The following is a 17,461-nucleotide window of genomic DNA, read 5'->3' as shown; positions in this document are numbered from 1 at the left end:
CTGGAGGGGTGTCCGGTTACCGCCCGGCCGCCAGACAAAAGCGGTCCTGTGTGGAAACCCGCTGCGCTGCGGGGAGGAGCAGGGGGCGGGCGGGGGCGGCCCGCTCCCGCACGCTCCACCCCCAGGTGGGCACCTGGCCCAGAGGCCTTCGACCGCCTCGCGGCCGAGGTGTTTCGCGTAGGTGGGGGCCTCCAGATGCGAGCGGCGCCGGGCGTCGCGGGCAGGACCCACTTCCTGGGGTGAGGGGCACTGAGCACCCCCTTTGCCCAGGCCGGCAGGGTAGCGCCCCTGGCGGCCGGCCAACTGTAGGCCGGCGGACCCGGGAAACCGCGCACTGGCTCGCCTGCCCCGCGCTCCGCCCCACCCCCGCGCCGCCGCCCGCGGCCCCGCGCCCGCCCACTCCCCTCTCCGCAGGGCCTCCCCCCCGCCCCGCCCCGCTCCGCCCCGCTCCGCTCCGGCCACGCGCCACCCCGCAGCCCCGTGCTCTGCAGCGCGTGCGCCACGCTCTGCGGAAAGAGAGATAGAGGCAGAACGGGGACGGAGAGGAGTAGGGCGCCTTGGGGCCACCCGGTCCTGCTTGTCCCCTCCCCACGCCCCGACGCACCTGCGGAACTCGGGGCTCTGCCGCGGCCACGTGACGTCCTCCAGCCCGACCGCCGACAGGGGGGGCTGGACGGCGCAGGAGCTGCCCGCGCGCGTCCTCCGCGGCGGCGGTGCGTGGGAGCCGGTCGCCCTTTCCCTCCTGTACCCACAGGGAAGGCCCCGGCCGCTTTCAGCCTCCCTGGACCCTGAGCTTCTTGCTGCGGGAAGTCTCTACGCTCTGGATTGGCCACTACTTAGGGCCTTCTGTCCCCAGTGGCCGCGGAGAGAAACAGAGTCACAGCTTGGGCCTCGGGGATCAGCTGTGTAGCCGCACCTCCGGGGAAGGCCAGCTCCCACGAGGGCTCAATGCGGGCCCCTGGTGTCCGCTGGGGGCAGCAACGGCGCTGCCCCACTCCCAGCTCCCTATGGAGGCGGGTGGGGCCCTGCCCACGCAGCCTGGGGTTGGGGAGAGAAGACCACCCACACCTGGGTACAGGCTTGTTTATTTGCAAAGAAGGTGATGCAGGTGATGCAGATGTCCGCAGCCACTAGGATCCCTCAGGGCACCCAGAGGTCAACGGGGGTGGGGGCGTCCGCTCTTCACAACTGCTGGGAGGCCAGGACCTCGGGGTTCTCATAGCAGTGGGCCTCCTTGGCCGCAGCCTGAGGGGGGCTGCAGGCCTTGCAGGGGCAGCAGCGGCTCACCAGGCGGTCCCAGGGCTCCAGAGAACGGAGCCATAGGGGCAGCCAGGCCCAGGAGCGCAGGCGGCGGGGCAGCCAGGCTGGCCGGTGCCGCTGCAGGATGGCGACCAGGATGATGAGGAGTACCAGCACAAGCAGGGGCCCCCCAACTGCAGCCAGCACTGTGCTCCCCGCCAGGGAGAGCCCGCAGGCGGCCAGCGGCAGCAGCAAGAAGCTGAGCAGCAGGTAGGCGACGGCCACCCAGCGGTAGCGGGCAGTCAGGTCCCCGAAGCGCCTGGCCAGTGGGATGGGCAGCCGGAGGGCGGGCACCACGTACCACAACAGGATGCCAGCCAGGTTGAAGAAGAAGTGGATGAGGGCGACCTGGAGGGAGGGAGGGCAGGCAGGGTTCAGGAGCCTGGGCTCCCCAGGACGCCTGCCCCTCCCTTTCTTGGCAGAAAGGGCACTAAGCCCAAAGGCAGTTTGGGGTCCCGCTTGTCAGCCGAGACGGCAGCCTGGGAGGGCAAATTCTGGCCAGCTGTGTTGGGCCCGCTCTTCCTGCACCCCCCAGCACTTTGAGGGTCGGGGCCCTAGTACGGCATCCCCGTGTGGTAACTGCATCTGTGATGACCCCGTGGATTCGACCTTCCCCTGAGCTGGCTTAGCTTGCCAACGCGTCGTTCACGGTGACCCCGCTCATGTCATCCCTGAGCAGGTTTGGCCACCCAGCCCTGGGCTCTGGCCTGGCTCCTGTGAGGAGGAGTTGCAGGGCCACACGTGGAGAGAACACAACTCCCTCCAGGGGTTGCTGAAGAAGTCGAGGAGTCGGTGTGGTGGGTGCAGTCCGGAGGGCTTCCTGGAGGGGGTGGATCAGGGCCCTGCACTGGGAGGTTCCAAATGGACAAAGAGCCAAGGCAAGAGAGCAGGTGGGAGTCGGGGAGGGCTGGGGTTCATCTCTTCTTGTGGGCAGCAGCCCAGCAAGATCCAGGCTTTCAGGAGCTGCACCTGTTAGGGTGCTGGGACAGAAGGAGTGGAGCACAGGGGATGATCTGGAGAGGATCCGCAGGACTGAATGGGACTGGGCGTGGGGTGCGCAGCTGGGGGAGGCGTCCCGGAGGCAGAGTTGTGACCGGCCAAGGGTGCACGGAGGAAGACGGTGAGTCGTCCACGTAGGGGCCTGTGGGGTTTAGGTGCCTGGGGGTGGGGGACATCCTAGAGGCGTTGGCATAGAGGGGCTTGAGGCCTCCGAGGGCCAGGAGGCCTCAAAGGGACACAGCCAGCAGTATGCAGTGGTCCCTCAGGAGAGGTTGGGGGAGCTGCCAGCTGGAGGGGAGGAGAAGGCACCCTGGGACTACAGGGTCCTGGAAATGATAAGGCTGCAGGAGAAGAGAAGAAGGCCTGGGACTCTGAGAAATGCCCACAGGGCCCCTGGGGTCCCGGAAGATGACGAGGCTGCAGGTTTGAGCAGGCAGCCAGAGGTGGGGCCCAGGAGAGCTGGAGCCTGAGGCCCCAGGGCAGGCCTGCCGCCTCCAGCCCACAGGGCTGGACAGGAGGGGGCTGAGCCTGAGCGCAAGCCCCAGGCCTGTGTTGGGAGTGGGAGGGGCTTGGGGGCAGGGGAGGGGTGCGGAGGGTGGTACCTGGACGGCGCTGATCAGCATATCCGAAGGGCTGGCCAGGGCAGCCAGCAGGGCCGTGGTGGTGGTGCCGATGTTGGAGCCCAGGAAGAGGGGGTACGCCCGCTCCAGGCTGATTACCCGGACCCCTGGGGGAGCCAGGGGTCATCACGGGCCCCGCACCCCCTGCCCCCTCGGTCAGGTGCCACCCGTTGTGCTCACCCATGAGCGGCACGACGGCCGCAGTGAAGACGCTGCTGCTCTGGAGCGCGAAGGTCAGGCCGGCCCCCACGAGGATGGCCAGGTAGCCGCTGAGCCAGCCGAATGGGGAGGGGAAGTCTGCGGAGGGGGAGCCGGTCACCCCCAGTCGGGCCTCCTTGCCGCCACCCTCACCGCCTCCCCGAGGCCCACCAGCGTTGACGACGGTGCTCACGGCCTGGCCCACGCGGCCCCGCAGAGTGGAGCTGAGCAGCTTGACGATTAGGGCGAGGCAGGCACAGAGCACGAGCAGGGAGGCAGCCAGCAGGATGAAGCCCACAGCCAGGTCCGCGAGCGCTGTGCCCTCGAACAGGTGGCGGCCTGGTGGCAGGGCGGGGGTGGGTGAGCTGCGGCCGGCGCGCGGGGTGGGCGGGGGCTGGGGCGGGCGCCGGGCCTCACAGGGAAGCTGCTGCTCGGTGGCAGAGCTGTTCCTCGCAGGGCAGGGGCCGCCAGTGGCCGCCGCACAGGTGCTGCTGTTCCCTGCAGTCTGGGGAGGCAAGGCGGGTTGGGCTCAGGACAGGCTCAGAGTAGCCAGGACCGGCTAATTCAGTGGGTCGGAGTTCAGGGGTCCAAGGCACCTCACCGTCTGCACCTCGGTGCCACACCGTCGCTTAATGAGGCTACTGTTGGTAGCGTTGCCTGTGCCGCTGCCCGTAATGACATCAGCGTCCAGCTGGGGGACAGAGGAGTCTGGGTCTGGTGTTGGACTCCCCGGGGGCTCAGAGGACCACAGCCCGGCCCAGTGTGCTCTCTCTTCCCCCAGCCGACGACGCCCTGCCCACATCTGCCTCGGCTGTCTGTCGCCACCTCCCCAAGAAACCCCGCCCCGCCACGCCTGGCGTGTGGGTCCTGCCGGAAGCAGCGGCTGGCCTCACCTGCACGATGAGGCGTGTGAGCGGCTGTGTCAGCACCTTGAGGATGTCAGGCGCGTGCCCCCCGGGCTGCAGGCTGGCAGCGCCCAGGGCCAGTGCGCTGAGCCTCTCCAGGGGGGCCGCAGCGCTCTCCAGCGGCAGCAGGGTCAGCGCCGTGAGCCAGTTGAAGACGCCGTGCACGGCTGAGCCGCCGAAGGCCCTGAGGCCACACGGAGTTGGGTGGTCGGAAGCCCCAGCCGCAGCCCCTGCCCTCCCCTGCACCTCACTCACCTCCGAAACGCGTCCCGGTCCCCCGACTGTGCCATCGAGACCAGGGTGCTGGTGACGGATGTGCCCACGTTGACGCCCATGATGACGGGCACAGATGCCCGCACGGTCAGCACTGTAGGGATGCTGCATCAGCCTCTCGCCCCTCACCCCGCCACCACCATCCTGGGGGAGGGGAGGGGGGCACTCACGCTTGGAGGCCACCATGCTGATCACGATGGAGGAGGACGTGCTGGAGCTCTGCACGAGGACCGTGCCCAGCACGCCGATGACCAGTCCAGCCACAGGGTTGGACAGCACCACGTTGTCCTTGAAGATGTCTCCAGCTACTTTGCCTACGCCCGGGAGACAGGTGCCCTGAGGCTGGGGAGGGTTGGCTGGCTGCCCCACCCCCAGCCACCTAGCCGGTCACTCACTGCCTAGCAGCTGGAAGGCAGAGCTGAGGATGTCCAGGGAGCAGATGAAGAGGTAGAGGCTGCCCAGGAGCCCACAGACCTTGAGGAAGCCAGCAGCCCCCTGGAGCACCCTGCTGGCCATGCTGAGCTCTGAGGACAGAGGGCAGGGCTGTCCTCAGCCAGTCCCCACCCTGCCCCCACCCCGGCTCCCCTTCCAGGCCCCTTTCTCTTCTCCCCACTCCCAGCACAGGGCCAGGGTCCCTCTCCTCTGTTCCTTTGCAGAGTGGCCAAGCAGACAGCCCCTTAGGGCCTCTGGGGAGCCTCACTGCCCTCAGGAGGGGGGGGGGGGCAGGTGGGCAGGCAGGCCGTTGAACTGAGGGACCAGGGTGCCGTGGCGGTGGTCTGCGTGGTGGGTTTCCATGGGGCCCGTTGGGGCAAACCCCCTCCTTGCTCTCCCCAAGAACCCTCTCACGCTCACACCCTGGCAAGTCCGAGCCTCGTTTGTCCAGTTACCCAGCATCTCCAGACCTACCTTTCCAGGACTGGCCAGTGTCCTTTAGCTGAGGGAGGGCCCAGGGGTCCACATCCCCATCTTCCAAGATGGGGGCAGAACCGCAGGTCCCTGCAGGGGTCAGGGTCAGGTAGGACCGGGAACCTAGCTGTTTCCTGGACACCTTTAGGTGGCGCCCAAAGGGGTTGGGGGGACTGCGGCACAGGAGCTTGGGGTGAGGGGCAAGAATGGGAAGGAGGGGGGCCCCTAACTGTTCCGGCCCCTGGGCTCTCCTGGGGACGGATGGGCTGGAGCCCCTCTCCCAGCTTCCCCAGAGCAATGGGTCAGAGGCCAGGTGGGTGGGCAGGGAGGCAGGCCGAGGCTCCGGGACCCTGGGGCTCCTGGTACCTGCATTTCCCAGCCTCTGGTCCACCAGGCCAACTGTGGTGTCCAGAGTGGCAGGAGGGTCCTGGGCGCAGGTGAGGGAAGTCGGCATGGATTTTGGGCAGGGACAGGCCCAGGCCCAAATCTAGATCTGCTGGGGGGAAGGGCAGTTCAGACACAGCTCCTCCCCCTGCCCGCCAGGTCTTGGGGTCCCCTGGCCTGAGACCTCACCGCTGTCCTCCCTTCCTACCCGCCGTTGGCCTTGGTGACTGTCCCCTTCCTCTGTCCGCAGGGAGATGGCTATAGTGATCTCAAGTGGCTGTCAGGTGAGCCCAGTCCAGTTTGGGGGGACCGAGTTGAGGGAACCCTGGCTCCGTTGCTGGTCCTGGCTGGAAGAAGGCCTGGTGGGTGGCCTAGGGTGCTGGGGTGTGGCCTGAAGTGGTCGGGAGCCGGGGACTTGGGGACCTCTCCTATCAGGTGTCACAGAGACCACTGCAGCCGGTCGTGGCTTAGACTCTGGTATTTGGTACCAAATGGCAACATCTCCGCTTGATAAGGGCCCCACCTCCAGTGATGGGGGGCAGGACAGGGGACTTGGTCGCCCCCACCCCACCTCAAGGCTCCCTCCTCAGCCTGCTGGGTCTGGAGCCCCCATCGAGTCGCCTACCTCAGCTCCCAGTGCCCAAGGCCCGGGAGCTGGGGAGCCTGCTGCCACCCCTCCCTCCTGCTGCCCCCAAGCTGCTCTCTCACCCTCAGCTCCTAGAGAGTGGCGGGGGCGGGGGGGCGCCTAAGCCCTGGAGGTCACCCAGCCCTGACCCCAGTGTCCTGGGTCCCCACCTGGTTCTAGAAGCTCCTACCTGTGTGGGTAGTGAGGGGCACCTTCGGGGAGGAGACACAGGCCAGGAGCAGCTGCAGGTCAAAGATCTGCTGGGCGCACACATGACCTGCTGTGTGCCGAGCCCCATTAATGTTTACCCAGGAGCCGAGGCCCCTGAGGGGTACCATTGCAGCCCCAGTACCTGCCTTGTCCAGGCCCCACTGTCACTCAGGGGTGTTGCGGGGCTGGGCGGGGGGTCCTTAGTGCTGGACTTCCACGAATGGATGACTTGGTGACATGCCAGATGCTGCCGGCTGCCTGTCCAAGGCAGGGCAGGGTGCTGGGGCTCTGACTGGCCAGCCTGGGGACCCCTTGGGAAGCTCTACGGACCTCACTGTGGTTTTCCTGCCCAGGTCCGATAGCCAGAGGGAAGCCCTTTGCACCAGGTAGGCGGGGAGGGCAACAGCCCCTGAGGTCATCCAGTTCAGGTCTGGGCTTGGGGCAGGGCTGGGCCTGGCAGAGCTCCCTGCGGGCTCAGCCCCAGTGCTGGGCAGCAATGGTCACGGTCACGGGTGTCATGCCTTCATCTGCAAGGGGGAGGGCAGGCGAGGCCCCTCCCCCAGGCCATGTTGCTGCCCAGCCCACTGCCCAAGCTCACCTGGACCAGGAGACTCGGCCCATCCTGTTCTCTCTCCAGCTGAGCCCTGACCGGCCCCCTTGCTCGTGGAGTGCCTCTTATTGGGGTCAGTCCCCTTACTGCTCCTGGGATGTGGGGAGGAAGAGCTGTCTGGCTGGGGCCGGCCCCTCCCCGTCCATCAGGCCTGGTCTTCCTGGCCCCCTGCTTGCTGCCCACCGGTCGCTGGTGCAGGGGGACTTTGTCCCCGGGAGGGAGGAGGTTTCTGAGTGTCCTCTCAGCACATTCTCTTGTCCGTCCCTGCCACCCGCTGCCCGTCGCGGGCCCCGCGGGCCCTCCCAGGGCCTCCTTCTTGTGCGGGGGTGGGGATGCTGCAGCTCAATTGGTGGGGACTGCGTCCACCATCTCCAGCACATGCTCTGGTCCCTCTGAAGGGTCTGTCTGGTGGCCACGGGGAGGCAGAAGGAAGCTGAGGGCCTGGCATGGGAGCGGCTGTCCTGAGCAGCCCCTCAGGCAGGTCTCCCACCCTGGGCCTGGACTTCCTTGGACACCTGTGGCAGCAGTGACTGTGCCTGCGGAGGACCCTCCCCAAACAGTTCCCGACACATCGCAGGGCTGCCTCACAGGCCAGGGGTGAAGGGAGAGCCCCTCCCTCCCTCCGGGCTCACGCCTCTGGGCCGTTCTGTAGAGGGGAGACCTGCTCCAGCAGGACTGGGAACAGCCTCTGCCGGGCCCTGCCGCTCCGGCCTGCAGCCCAGTCCCTGGGGTCTGGTCCCCAGACCCTTTCAGGAGCCACCCTCTGAGCTGGGTCTGGACCCGGGCTGGACTTGCAGGCGACTCTGACAGCAGCACCCCTCCCCTGCACACAGACCAGCGCGGGGCCTGGGAATCCTGGCTGGGATTCCAGCTCCTGCAGGGGCTTACGGTACTGTGGGCACAGCTTGCGACCTTAGGTTGTGGCCCCGGGGTGAACACACAGAGTGGCCCCCGGGACGCTCTGCCACCAGGCTGTTCTGGGCGGACGTGCTGCCGACCGGCCGGGGCTCAGGCCTCGGGGCTGCCTGGGGGGTCCCAGCAGAGGCCGCTGCAGCCCCAGAAGCAGCATCTGGGCTGGGGGAAGTGGGGCTGGGGGCCCAAGGCAGGCCAAAGCCTGGCCGGCTGCTGAGTGATGGCGGTGCTGCCTTTGAGGGGCGTGGGGGGCTGGGCTTCTGTGCGAGGCGGCTCCCGCTCGGCCCTGACGGCCAGGAAGGCAGCCAGGTCGAGGTCCAGCATGGCCACCCCTCCGCGGGGCGTGGGTGTGCTCTGGCGGCACTGCGGGCAGGGGATCCAGCGCTGCTCGTGGGCTGGCGTGTCCAGCCGCCGCACGCACGCCTGGCAGAAGGTGTGACCGCAGTAGAGGCGGCGGGGTAGGTGCCCAGTGAGGTCATAGGCTGAGTAGCAGATGACGCAGTCACCTCGCTGGGGCCCAGCGGCTGTGCCCTCTTCGGAGGCCCGGGGACCCTCTGGCGGCAGCATCCTGGGGGAGGCATGCAGGGGGGTTGCAGCCTACGCATCCCAGGCTGCCCGTGCTTGTCCTGCATGGCTGGGGCCTCGGCACCAGAAGCCCCACCGGAGGACAGGAGCCCAGGCCTCTGCAGACACGGAGGGTGGGTGGTGGCCAGTGGGCCTGGTGGACACCAGGCTCTGGGCACAGCCTGGGTCCCTGTGACTGCTGCTGGGCAGCGTCCTACCCTGCTCTCTGGTCTCCCTTTGTGGCTCTCGTGTGCCGTCCCAGGCCCGAACCCACCCCAGCCTGCCTGAGCCCCAGGCCTCTCTTACCTGCATCCGCTCTGCTGGGTGGCTATGTCCAGCCAGAGGGTGGCTGGGCGTAGGGGGGACCCAGGGCGCCCTGCGGCTCCCTCCTTGGGGCTCGCGTTACTGGCCTACCACGGACCAGTCAGCAGGGAGGCAGGTGGTGGCTGTGGGCAGGCGTGGGCTCCCCTTTCAGCCACAAAGAGCTTGCAACTGGATCCACCGGCACCACCAACTCATCAGGAGATAAGGGCCCCCCCCACTCTGCCTGCCCCGCCCCCTTCATGCGCAGACCCAGCTCCACTAACCCCTCACCCGGGCCTGGCTTTGCCACTCAACTTTGCCCATCTTCCCACTTCGTCCACCCAGACCTGTGCCCACCCCACCCGCACTCATACTCCACCCCCACCTCATGATGGGAAAGCTTTTTGGCTTTGACCTGGGTGATGCCTGTTCTTCGGCTCTTAGTTCAAGCGTCACCTCCTCCAGGAAGCCTGCCAGGACCCCCACCAGCTCAGAGCTCTGAGGGGTCCTTCTGCTCTGTGGCTCAAGCACAGTCACAGTGTGTGTGTGTGTCCATGTTGATTTGTCCCATTGCCTTTGTCCCTGTCTGGGCTAGGCCTGTCATGTTCCCATCACAAGCCAGCCCCATAAGGCTCCAAGGAGGCCCTCAAGCACAGGAGTGGACATCCCCACTCATACAGAGACCACCCCGAAACTCTCTGAGGTGCAGGGCACCGTGGGCAGCTCCGGATGCTCTCCTCAGAGGCCACCTCCCCCTGGCCTCTGCCTGGTCAAAGCTCTGGGGCCAGCCCAGTGACATAGCAGAATGGGGTGTGTTGGGAAGGGTGGGTTGAGGTCAGGACCCCAGAACCCTCTCCGTCCCGCTAGAGGAAGCCAGGCCCAGAGGGTCCCCTCCTTACTCCTGCCATCCCGGCAGGCCCCCGCCTCCTGGGCTGGTCAGACGGGTTTTTGGTGGCTGGCCCAGGTGGGGTCATCTTCCTGTGTGGGCCAGTCATGGGGCAGGGCCGGGAGCCTGAGCCCCGTGGAGTCAGGCCACTGACACGCCTGCCCACGCCCAGGGACCAGTCCTGCCGTGTGGCCAGTCACCAGGGGTCGGGGGGACGGCTGGCACCAGGACACGTCCATCCTGCGGGGCCAGCTTGGCCTCCTCCGGCTCTCTGTGCCTGGTCCTGGAAACATCAGTGTGCCCGGCACCGGCCTCACTGCTCAGTCTTCACACCGGCATCCCGGCCTCAGCCCCGTGCCAAGCGGCTCAGCTCCCCACATGCCCCCGACGCCGGTGCGCTGCGCTGCTCGGACAGGTGGGGGATGGGTCTGGCCCAGCGCCGCCTCTGCCCACCTCCACGAAGCCCAGGCCCCAGAGGCAGGACAGTGGGGAGAAGCACACGGCAGGTGTTCAGGAATTGGATGTTCTGTGGGAAACCAGGAAAACACCCTGGCCGAGGCAGGGCAGTGAGTCACGGGTGGGCAGGCTCGGTGCTGGCCACCTGGGCTCCCACTCCTGGAAACCTGCCCGCGCTGGTGCCGCCCACCGCTGCGCTGCCAGCACAGTCCTCCTCCTGGAGGCTTCTCTCGGGCTCCACTCCTGGTTCCAGGCCCAGCATGCTCCTGCTGTGTGACCCGCAGACTCTCCTGTCTCCCAGGCTCACCCTCGGCCCCAGGGAATGCAGGGCAGCTCAAACCCAGGCCCGACCAGCCTTCCTGTCCAGCCTCTGGGCCCACCTGAGAGTGCAGAGCAGGTTAGGTTGACATGAGGCTGCCCCACCCCGGAATGTCCCATAGCGGCTGGCGGCCCGTGGTGGCCTCTAGCCTGGGACCCTCCCGAAGCGGGTAGCAGTAAAGAAGAGAGGCCGGGACGAAGCTCGCTCTGCTTTATTGCCTGGCCCTGGGCCTTAAAGAGGTGGTCAAGGGTGTCCCGGGGGCTGGTTATGGCTAGCGCCCAGGGCTCTGTTTCAGGGGCAGGGGCTGAGCTGTCAGCCTTCTCGGTGGGTAGGTGCCGCTGTCCAAGGTGGGGAGCAGCCGACACCCATGACAACAGGCCAGTGGCTGTTCCAACTGTCCAGGCACTGCTGTGGCCACCTGAGCAGAGGCCCGGGCTTGCCGTGTGGGGGCGCCCCGCAGCAGGCCCTGCGGCCCAGGGGCCAGGCTAGGAAATGACACAGCACGAGCGGTGACGGGCAGTGTTGCCGCCACACCCCATCGACGCCAGGCCAGCGTAGGTCAGTCCTGCCTGGCTCTGCCCACTGCCATAGGGGGTGCAGGGCTGCTGCCAGGCCTGCTGGCCCTGGATGGAGGCAGCCGCCTCGGCACCCTTGGGCCCTGGGGCCTCCTCGGTAGGCTCCAGGGTGCAGGACCCCACGGGCAGAGGCTGAGACTCCAAGGAGGATGGAGCCGCCTCCAGCTGCTGCCCCAGCTTGGGCCGCAGGTGAGCCCTCAGGATGCTGACATGGGCATACGGGTCCTTGACGAGCATCTCAGAGGGGTCCATGGCTTGGCCTGGCAGGGGTGGGCAGAGGAGACAAAATCAGCTCAGTGGAGGGGAACCCAAGAAAAGCCAGGCCGTGGAAGCGCCTGAGTGTGTGTGTGAGGCCTATGTGTCAGTGCGTGTGTAAGGTAGCGGAGAGTGAGGAGAGTGAGGGCCAGTGTCTCCTAGCTGCCCCCAGGTGTCCCCTGCCCTCCCTGAGAGACAGGGCCCTGTGACGGAGCTGGGAGTGGGGTGGGGGGCTGGGATATGCAGCTGAGCTGGTCCTACAGGGGGTGCGGAAGCCTCTCAGCCCAGGACCCACCTGAAGTGGTGACGGCAGCAAGCTGTCTTGTTCTCTGGGCCAGGTCCCAGTGCCTGTGAGCTGAGCGGCTGGCAGCTGCCTTTTCCCTCCTGGGGAGGGGCGGGGCTCAAAGATGGGGTTCCCAGGATACCAGGAGGCCCCAGCTCCTGGAGCACAGCGGCCACCCACCGTTCCTTTTTTGGATGGGTGTTGACTGCAGCCTGGCCTCCCAGGGACATTGCCAGCCTGGGTGATTCAGCCTCAACGCATCTGGGGCGTGTCCTGGCCCTCCAGGGACCTGCAGCTCACCAGAAGGCAGGACAGGAGGCGAGTCTGGGGTCAGGCCTGCAGGTGGTCTGGGGGCCCAGCCATTACTCACACGTCTCAGAGCCTCTGCTTCGAAGCAGAGAGCAGAGGTCCTCACTGTGACCCAAGCCTCTACCCCGCAGGCAGAGACCAAGATGTTTGCGAACACACGGCTTGGAGGTTTGCTGGTTTTTTTAACTGATAAGAAATGCTTCGTTTACACACCTTTGCTGATAAAACTTACTTATCTTACGATTGGCGACATGGGCTTCATACACAAGTGACGTTTCTAGCTCATTTCTTAAACTAGTTTCCCTCTGGTTGGTGGCCTCGTGGGCCACAAGCCCCCGATCCCTCAGCGTCCCCATCCTTGGCCCTTGCATCCCCTCCATCTGTGAGGGGGCACATAGCACCTGCCGTACAGGGTCGCTGTATGTGGAGGGGGGTGGATGTGAGCACTGGGGTCTTGGGTTTGGGGCTGGCACGGTGAGCTCCGCTTGGGGCAACCGGGACAGTAGGGTGCGGCCTGGACACGCACCCCTAGTCCTTGGCGCTCGGGGGGCACCCCCAGGAAGGGCGGGGTCAAATCAGACACGGCACAGAGGCCAGCTGACCAGAGTGGCCTGCACGGGGCCGGTCAGACCGGTCCGGACATGAGTAGTACCGATGCGGCGCCAGACGTAGGGGCAATTAGGCCCAAAGACCGGGAAGTTCGGAGGCGGACAACAGAGGTCCAGTGCGCAGGCGTCAGAAGCCCCGCCCACAGCCCCTACAGATTCTGCCCCTTGCTGAGAGGAGGCTGGCGCATGCGCAAAACAGGACTGACAGGGTGGGGGTGGAGGTGCTCCCGGTGGGAACTATATTCCCCAGAAGCCTCTGCGCTCAAGGGTTTTCCTAAACACCAGGTTCGGGGTCAGCTGGCCTCATCTGTCCAGGACCCGGCTTGGGCTGCACCATCTCTGAGCCACCCGGCTCGGGAGGCGTGGGTTTGGGCGGGCTCTGGGCGGGAGCCTTGCACTGGGTGGACTTTACCTCCAGGGGCGGGGCCTCGGGTAAGGGGTGGGGCCTAGTGGCCGGTACCACCTCGGGTGCGCGCCTAGGGAGTTGGTGGGGAGATGAGCAAAGCCCTTGCCTTGCCTAGACTGGACCCCCAGTCCTCCCCTGGCCGGGGCTGCCGCAGGTACTCTGCCTTCGCGCCAGGGCCCCATAAGCACCCCGCTGCCCCTCCCACGGGACACCTGTACACTAGCACACATGCTTTTGCTGGATGGGGGAGGGCACAGAGGCGCAGGCACTAGCCTGAGACGGCAGAGAGCGGCAAAGTCAAGGCCTATGGGCCAGGGGTGCCTCTGCAGCCTGTTTTGCCCGCGTGGGGCCCTTTATCAGGAGCGCCGACCTTTCCGGGCTCTTTTGCCTGCAGGACTTGGGGCTAGGTGTATAGCCAGGTGCAGTCTGGCCTGTACAGAGCAGAGGAGCTGTGGCCAGAAGGGGCTGGGACTGTCCAGGGTTAGGTGCATGGCCCAGTGCTGATCAAGGGAGTGCCAGCATGCCATGTGGTGGCCCTGGCAGGTTAGGGAAAGGCTCTCTGGAGGCCCATGCAGCCCTGGTCCCTTGCCCTGTATTTGTCAGCATGTCCTCTGTCTTCCCTCTCACCTGAGAGCTCCTCACAGGCAGAGGGCGTATCCCGGGGCGGTGGCAAGGAAGCCTGGCCTGAGGAAGAAGCAGGAAGAAATGGAGCCTCTGTGCTGGGTGCGGTCAGGTTAGCACACAACTCTGTGACAACGGGACACGTGCTGACCTGCTGGGATGCCGGAAAGGGCCACCTCACCCTGTGTAGGTGCGTGTCCTCCCTGAGCTGCTCCATGGCAGCCTGTCCAGCTGTCTGTTTGACCTTCCACCTACCCCTCACACCACCCATCTGTCCAACTGTCCTGTCCTTGGAGCATTCTCCCAACTACCGTTCCTCCCTCCATTCACTCCTCTGATTGTGGCTTGCCTGCCCCTGATCACCCTCTTCTGTCACATCGCGGTCTTTGAAACAGCCTGCCGCACCTGTGAGCCAGAAAACCCTGGAGGCATTCCCACTGGGGGCCGAGTGGAAGGACAAGCAGAGACCCTGACTCTGGCGGGGACACAAGGCAGTCCCATGGTGGGGTCCTGGGAACCAGCTTTCATGGGACCACCCCTGGGCTGTCTCCTCCCCTTCCTCCCTCTGGCATTGTGAGAGCTCAAAGCAGGCTTCCCCTTCCAGAATTGAGGCGGGGGGCTTGACTAGGACCCAGGCTCAGCCAGGCGGGGACGGGGGAAGGGGAGGCAGGAGGGGGGACGCCGCGGAGATCCTGACCCCCACGCGGCCCGCGCGGGGAGGAGGAGGGCGACCCCGAGAGCGGGCGCCAGGCCCGCGGCGGATCGAGGGGCGGCAGAGAGACTGGCCCCGCCCCGCGGACCCCGCGCGGGTCCCCAGACGGGGGGGGGGGGGTGGCGCTGCGGGCGCGGGCGGGCGCCGCGCGCACTGCGGTCCCCGCGCCTCCGCCGCAGAGCGCGCCACGCTCGGCACGCACCTGCCGCCGCCGCCGCGCCGAGCCGAGCCCCGCGCCCCACGCCCCCGGGAGCCGCCGCGGCCCGGCCATCGCCCGAGGTCGCCGCCAGAGCCGCCGGAGCCACCGGGCCAAGGCGCGGGCGCCGCATCCAGGCCTGCCTTTGAGACAACCTCTGCGGCGGCGGCGCGCGGCCCGGCCGGGGACGCCAGGCTGGGGCAGGTGAGTGCGGGCGGGGCGGGACAGCGCGGGGTCGCCGCTCGCCGGCCTCCACTCCTAGGCAGAGGTCGGGCCTCGGGAACGGGGACAGGGGAGGGGGCTGGGTTCCGAGTCTGGCGAGGGTAAGGGTCAGAGGTCGGGCACCCTTTTGTGCAGGGTGAGGGTGAGGGTGAGGGTGAGGGTGAGGGTGAGGGTGAGGGTGGGCCCGGGCGCTGCCCTCACGCTGTCTCTCACCTGCAGCTCGGGCCCGGTGAAGGCCTCTCCTCTGCTCCCGCCGCGGCCGCTGCCGCCGCCGCCGCCGCCGCCGCCGCCGAGCTTGCAGCCCGGGTCCTTCCGCAGCCAGGGCTCAGGCTAGCTGCCTTCCCTGGGTGCCCTGTCCTGGAGCCATGGGGCCCACCTAGCCCCTGCCTGCCCGGATGTCCCGGCCCCGGGACGGCTGATCTCGGCTGCAGGGGGACACCCCCCAACGCCCCCTCGCCAGCCTCAGCAGCCAGAGACCCTGGGTGAGCCCCTGGGCCCGACCTCCAGCCCAGGGCAGTCTCCCACACCCCCCTGCCCCTGTTCCTCTCCTCCTCCCCCGCTCCTTCCTCCTCCTCCTCGGACTGGACCTGAGAAGCCACTGTGGCCACTGGGGGGGGCCCTTCCCCCCAAGCTCTTGCCAGCCTCCCCCAGGAGTCCACAGGGCGTCCAGGGTCCCCACCAGGCCTGGCGGGACCAGGATGCTGCCCCCTCTCCTCCCCCCCGGCCCCACCCAACTCCCCCACCCACCCGAACACCCAGTCTGACTGGAGACAGCTGGATGCCGGCTGACCCTGGGCCCGAGGCGGGCAGTGGCTGGCCGAGCTTCCTCATGTCCTGCCTGAAGGGCCCCCATGTCATCCTCAAGATGGAGGCCATGAAGATGGTCCACCCTGAGAAGTTCCCCGAGCTGCAGGCGGCCGCCCCCTGCTTCCCACCTGCACCCCGGCCCACCCCCGCTCTGGCACCCAAGAGAGCCTGGCCCTCAGACACAGAGATCATCGTCAACCAGGCCTGTGGGGGGGACATGCCTGCCTTGGAAGGGGCGCCCTGCACCCCGCCACTGCCACGTCGGCCCCGCAAGGGCAGCGCGGAGCTGGGCTTCCCCCGTGTGGCGCCGGCGGACGAGGTCATCGTGAATCAGTACGTGATTCGGCCTGGCCCTGCGGCCTCAGGGGCCTCCACGGCAGCGGCAGCGGCTGCAGGAGAGCCTCTGGAGTGCCCCACCTGCGGGCACACGTACAACGTCACGCAGCGGCGGCCCCGCGTGCTGTCCTGCTTGCACTCTGTGTGTGAGCAGTGCTTGCAGATTCTCTACGAGTCTTGCCCCAAGTACAAGTTCATCTCCTGTCCCACCTGCCGCCGCGAGACTGTGCTCTTCACTGACTACGGCCTGGCTGCGCTGGCCGTCAACACATCCATCTTGAGCCGCCTGCCACCCGAGGCACTGACCGCTCCGTCCGGTGGCCAGTGGGGGGGCGAGCCTGAGGGCAGCTGCTACCAGACCTTCCGGCAGTACTGCGGGGCCGCATGCACCTGCCACGTGCGGAACCCGCTGTCTGCCTGCTCCATCATGTAGCGCCCGCCTGCCCGCCCGCCCGCCACCGCCCACCGGTCCTCGCTCGCTGCTTCTTCAGGGATCTGGCCCTGCCCTGTTGCCCACTGACCCCTTGCCCACCACAGCTTCTGGCCCCCACCCACGTGGCACTGTCGCTGCAGCCAACCTTGCCATTAAAACTCTGCCAAAGTTTGCACCTCGTTCCCTGGACTGAAGCCTAGGCCTGCGCACAGGCCTGGGCCAGGGTGGGCATGCAGGGCTGCAGCCCTGACAGGGTCCAGGCTGGAGCAGCCAGAGGAAGGCCCAGTGCTGTTTGGGGTCAACCTGGTCTGCTCGCTGGGGGCCAGTCTTGTCCAGGCACGCTGCCCAGGAGGGCTGGGCCTGACACTCGTGTGTGTGTGTGTGTGTGTGTATGTGTGTGTGTGTGAGAGAGAACGCCCCACACCTCTATGCGGAGCGAGTCTCTGTGTGTGTGTATGTGTGTGTGTGTGTGAGAGAGAACGCCCCACACCTCTATGCGGAGCCAGCCTCTGTGTGTGTGTGTATGTGTGTGTGTGTGTGAGAGAGAACGCCCCACACCTCTATGCGGAGCCAGCCTGTGTGTGTGTGTGTGTGTGTGTGTGTGTGTGTGTGTGTGAGTGAGAGAGAGAACGCCCCACACCTCTATGCGGAGCCAGCCTGTGTGTGTGTGTGTGTGTGAACGCCCCACACCTCTATGCGGAGCCAGCCTCCTGTATGTGCCAGGCGGGACTGTGGGGGCAGGTGTGCAAAGCAGGCCCAGCTGGGCAAAGGGAGGACGCTTCCTCTGCACTGGCCGCTGGATGTGAGTGCAGCCAACGGGGGGACAAGTCAGTCCAGCTGGCCCCTGGTGCCTACCTGATCCTCTGAGGTTATGTGAGAATGGCCTTGGGGCCAGCCTGGGCTGGGGTTGGGACAAAGGCTGGCCGCAGTCACGATCAGGTATGAGGACCGGAGGAGGGTCTCCTGTCTGGCACTAGAACGACCTGGATTTGGAGAAAGAACTTTGTCGCCTGGTTGGTGAAGGCAGGGTAAAGATGACAGCGATGTAGCCACAACAGTGTCAGTAGCAGCTACCGTTTATTACCGAGAGCCATCTCGCGCGCTGGGCACAGGGCTCAGCATGTCACCAACGAGCCCAGGAGGTGGTGCTGTGATGGCGCCTGTCCTTCAGATAAAGGCCCCGGCTCCCCAGAGGGAGGTCACAGAGGAGGCAGGGGCAGAACTGGGGC

The 17,461-nt window shown here is 66.9% G+C and overlaps 4 protein-coding genes across 4 annotated transcripts; 1 reads left to right on the top strand and 3 right to left on the bottom strand.

Moving 5' to 3' along the window:
- Positions 1 to 1,182: 1,182 nt before the first annotated feature.
- Positions 1,183 to 5,654, bottom strand: SLC34A3 (solute carrier family 34 member 3). The gene is made up of 12 exons (XM_065878736.1): positions 5,567 to 5,654; positions 5,201 to 5,290; positions 4,690 to 4,818; positions 4,465 to 4,608; positions 4,277 to 4,388; positions 4,010 to 4,205; positions 3,718 to 3,807; positions 3,534 to 3,621; positions 3,288 to 3,455; positions 3,099 to 3,215; positions 2,901 to 3,025; positions 1,183 to 1,647 (listed from the first exon to the last, which is right to left on the bottom strand). The coding sequence occupies exons 1-12, from the start codon at positions 5,652 to 5,654 to the stop codon at positions 1,183 to 1,185; spliced, it is 1,812 nt and encodes a 603-aa protein (XP_065734808.1).
- Positions 5,655 to 8,037: 2,383 nt separating this feature from the next.
- On the bottom strand, positions 8,038 to 8,508 carry RNF224 (ring finger protein 224). Its single transcript, XM_065879996.1, has one exon. It carries the CDS (start codon positions 8,506 to 8,508, stop codon positions 8,038 to 8,040), a length of 471 nt encoding a protein of 156 aa, XP_065736068.1.
- Positions 8,509 to 10,740: 2,232 nt separating this feature from the next.
- Positions 10,741 to 11,296, bottom strand: CYSRT1 (cysteine rich tail 1). The gene is made up of 2 exons (XM_065879995.1): positions 11,004 to 11,296; positions 10,741 to 10,954 (listed from the first exon to the last, which is right to left on the bottom strand). The coding sequence occupies exons 1-2, from the start codon at positions 11,294 to 11,296 to the stop codon at positions 10,741 to 10,743; spliced, it is 507 nt and encodes a 168-aa protein (XP_065736067.1).
- Positions 11,297 to 15,434: 4,138 nt separating this feature from the next.
- RNF208 (ring finger protein 208) lies at positions 15,435 to 16,232 on the top strand. The gene has a single exon (XM_065879799.1). The coding sequence runs from the start codon at positions 15,435 to 15,437 to the stop codon at positions 16,230 to 16,232; it is 798 nt and encodes a 265-aa protein (XP_065735871.1).
- The last annotated feature ends 1,229 nt before the right edge of the window (positions 16,233 to 17,461 follow it).

The sequence above is a fragment of the Phocoena phocoena genome, chromosome 6, assembly GCF_963924675.1.
Source record: "Phocoena phocoena chromosome 6, mPhoPho1.1, whole genome shotgun sequence".
Taxonomy (NCBI): domain Eukaryota; kingdom Metazoa; phylum Chordata; class Mammalia; order Artiodactyla; family Phocoenidae; genus Phocoena; species Phocoena phocoena.
This window is presented reverse-complemented; position numbering and strand designations above follow the sequence as displayed.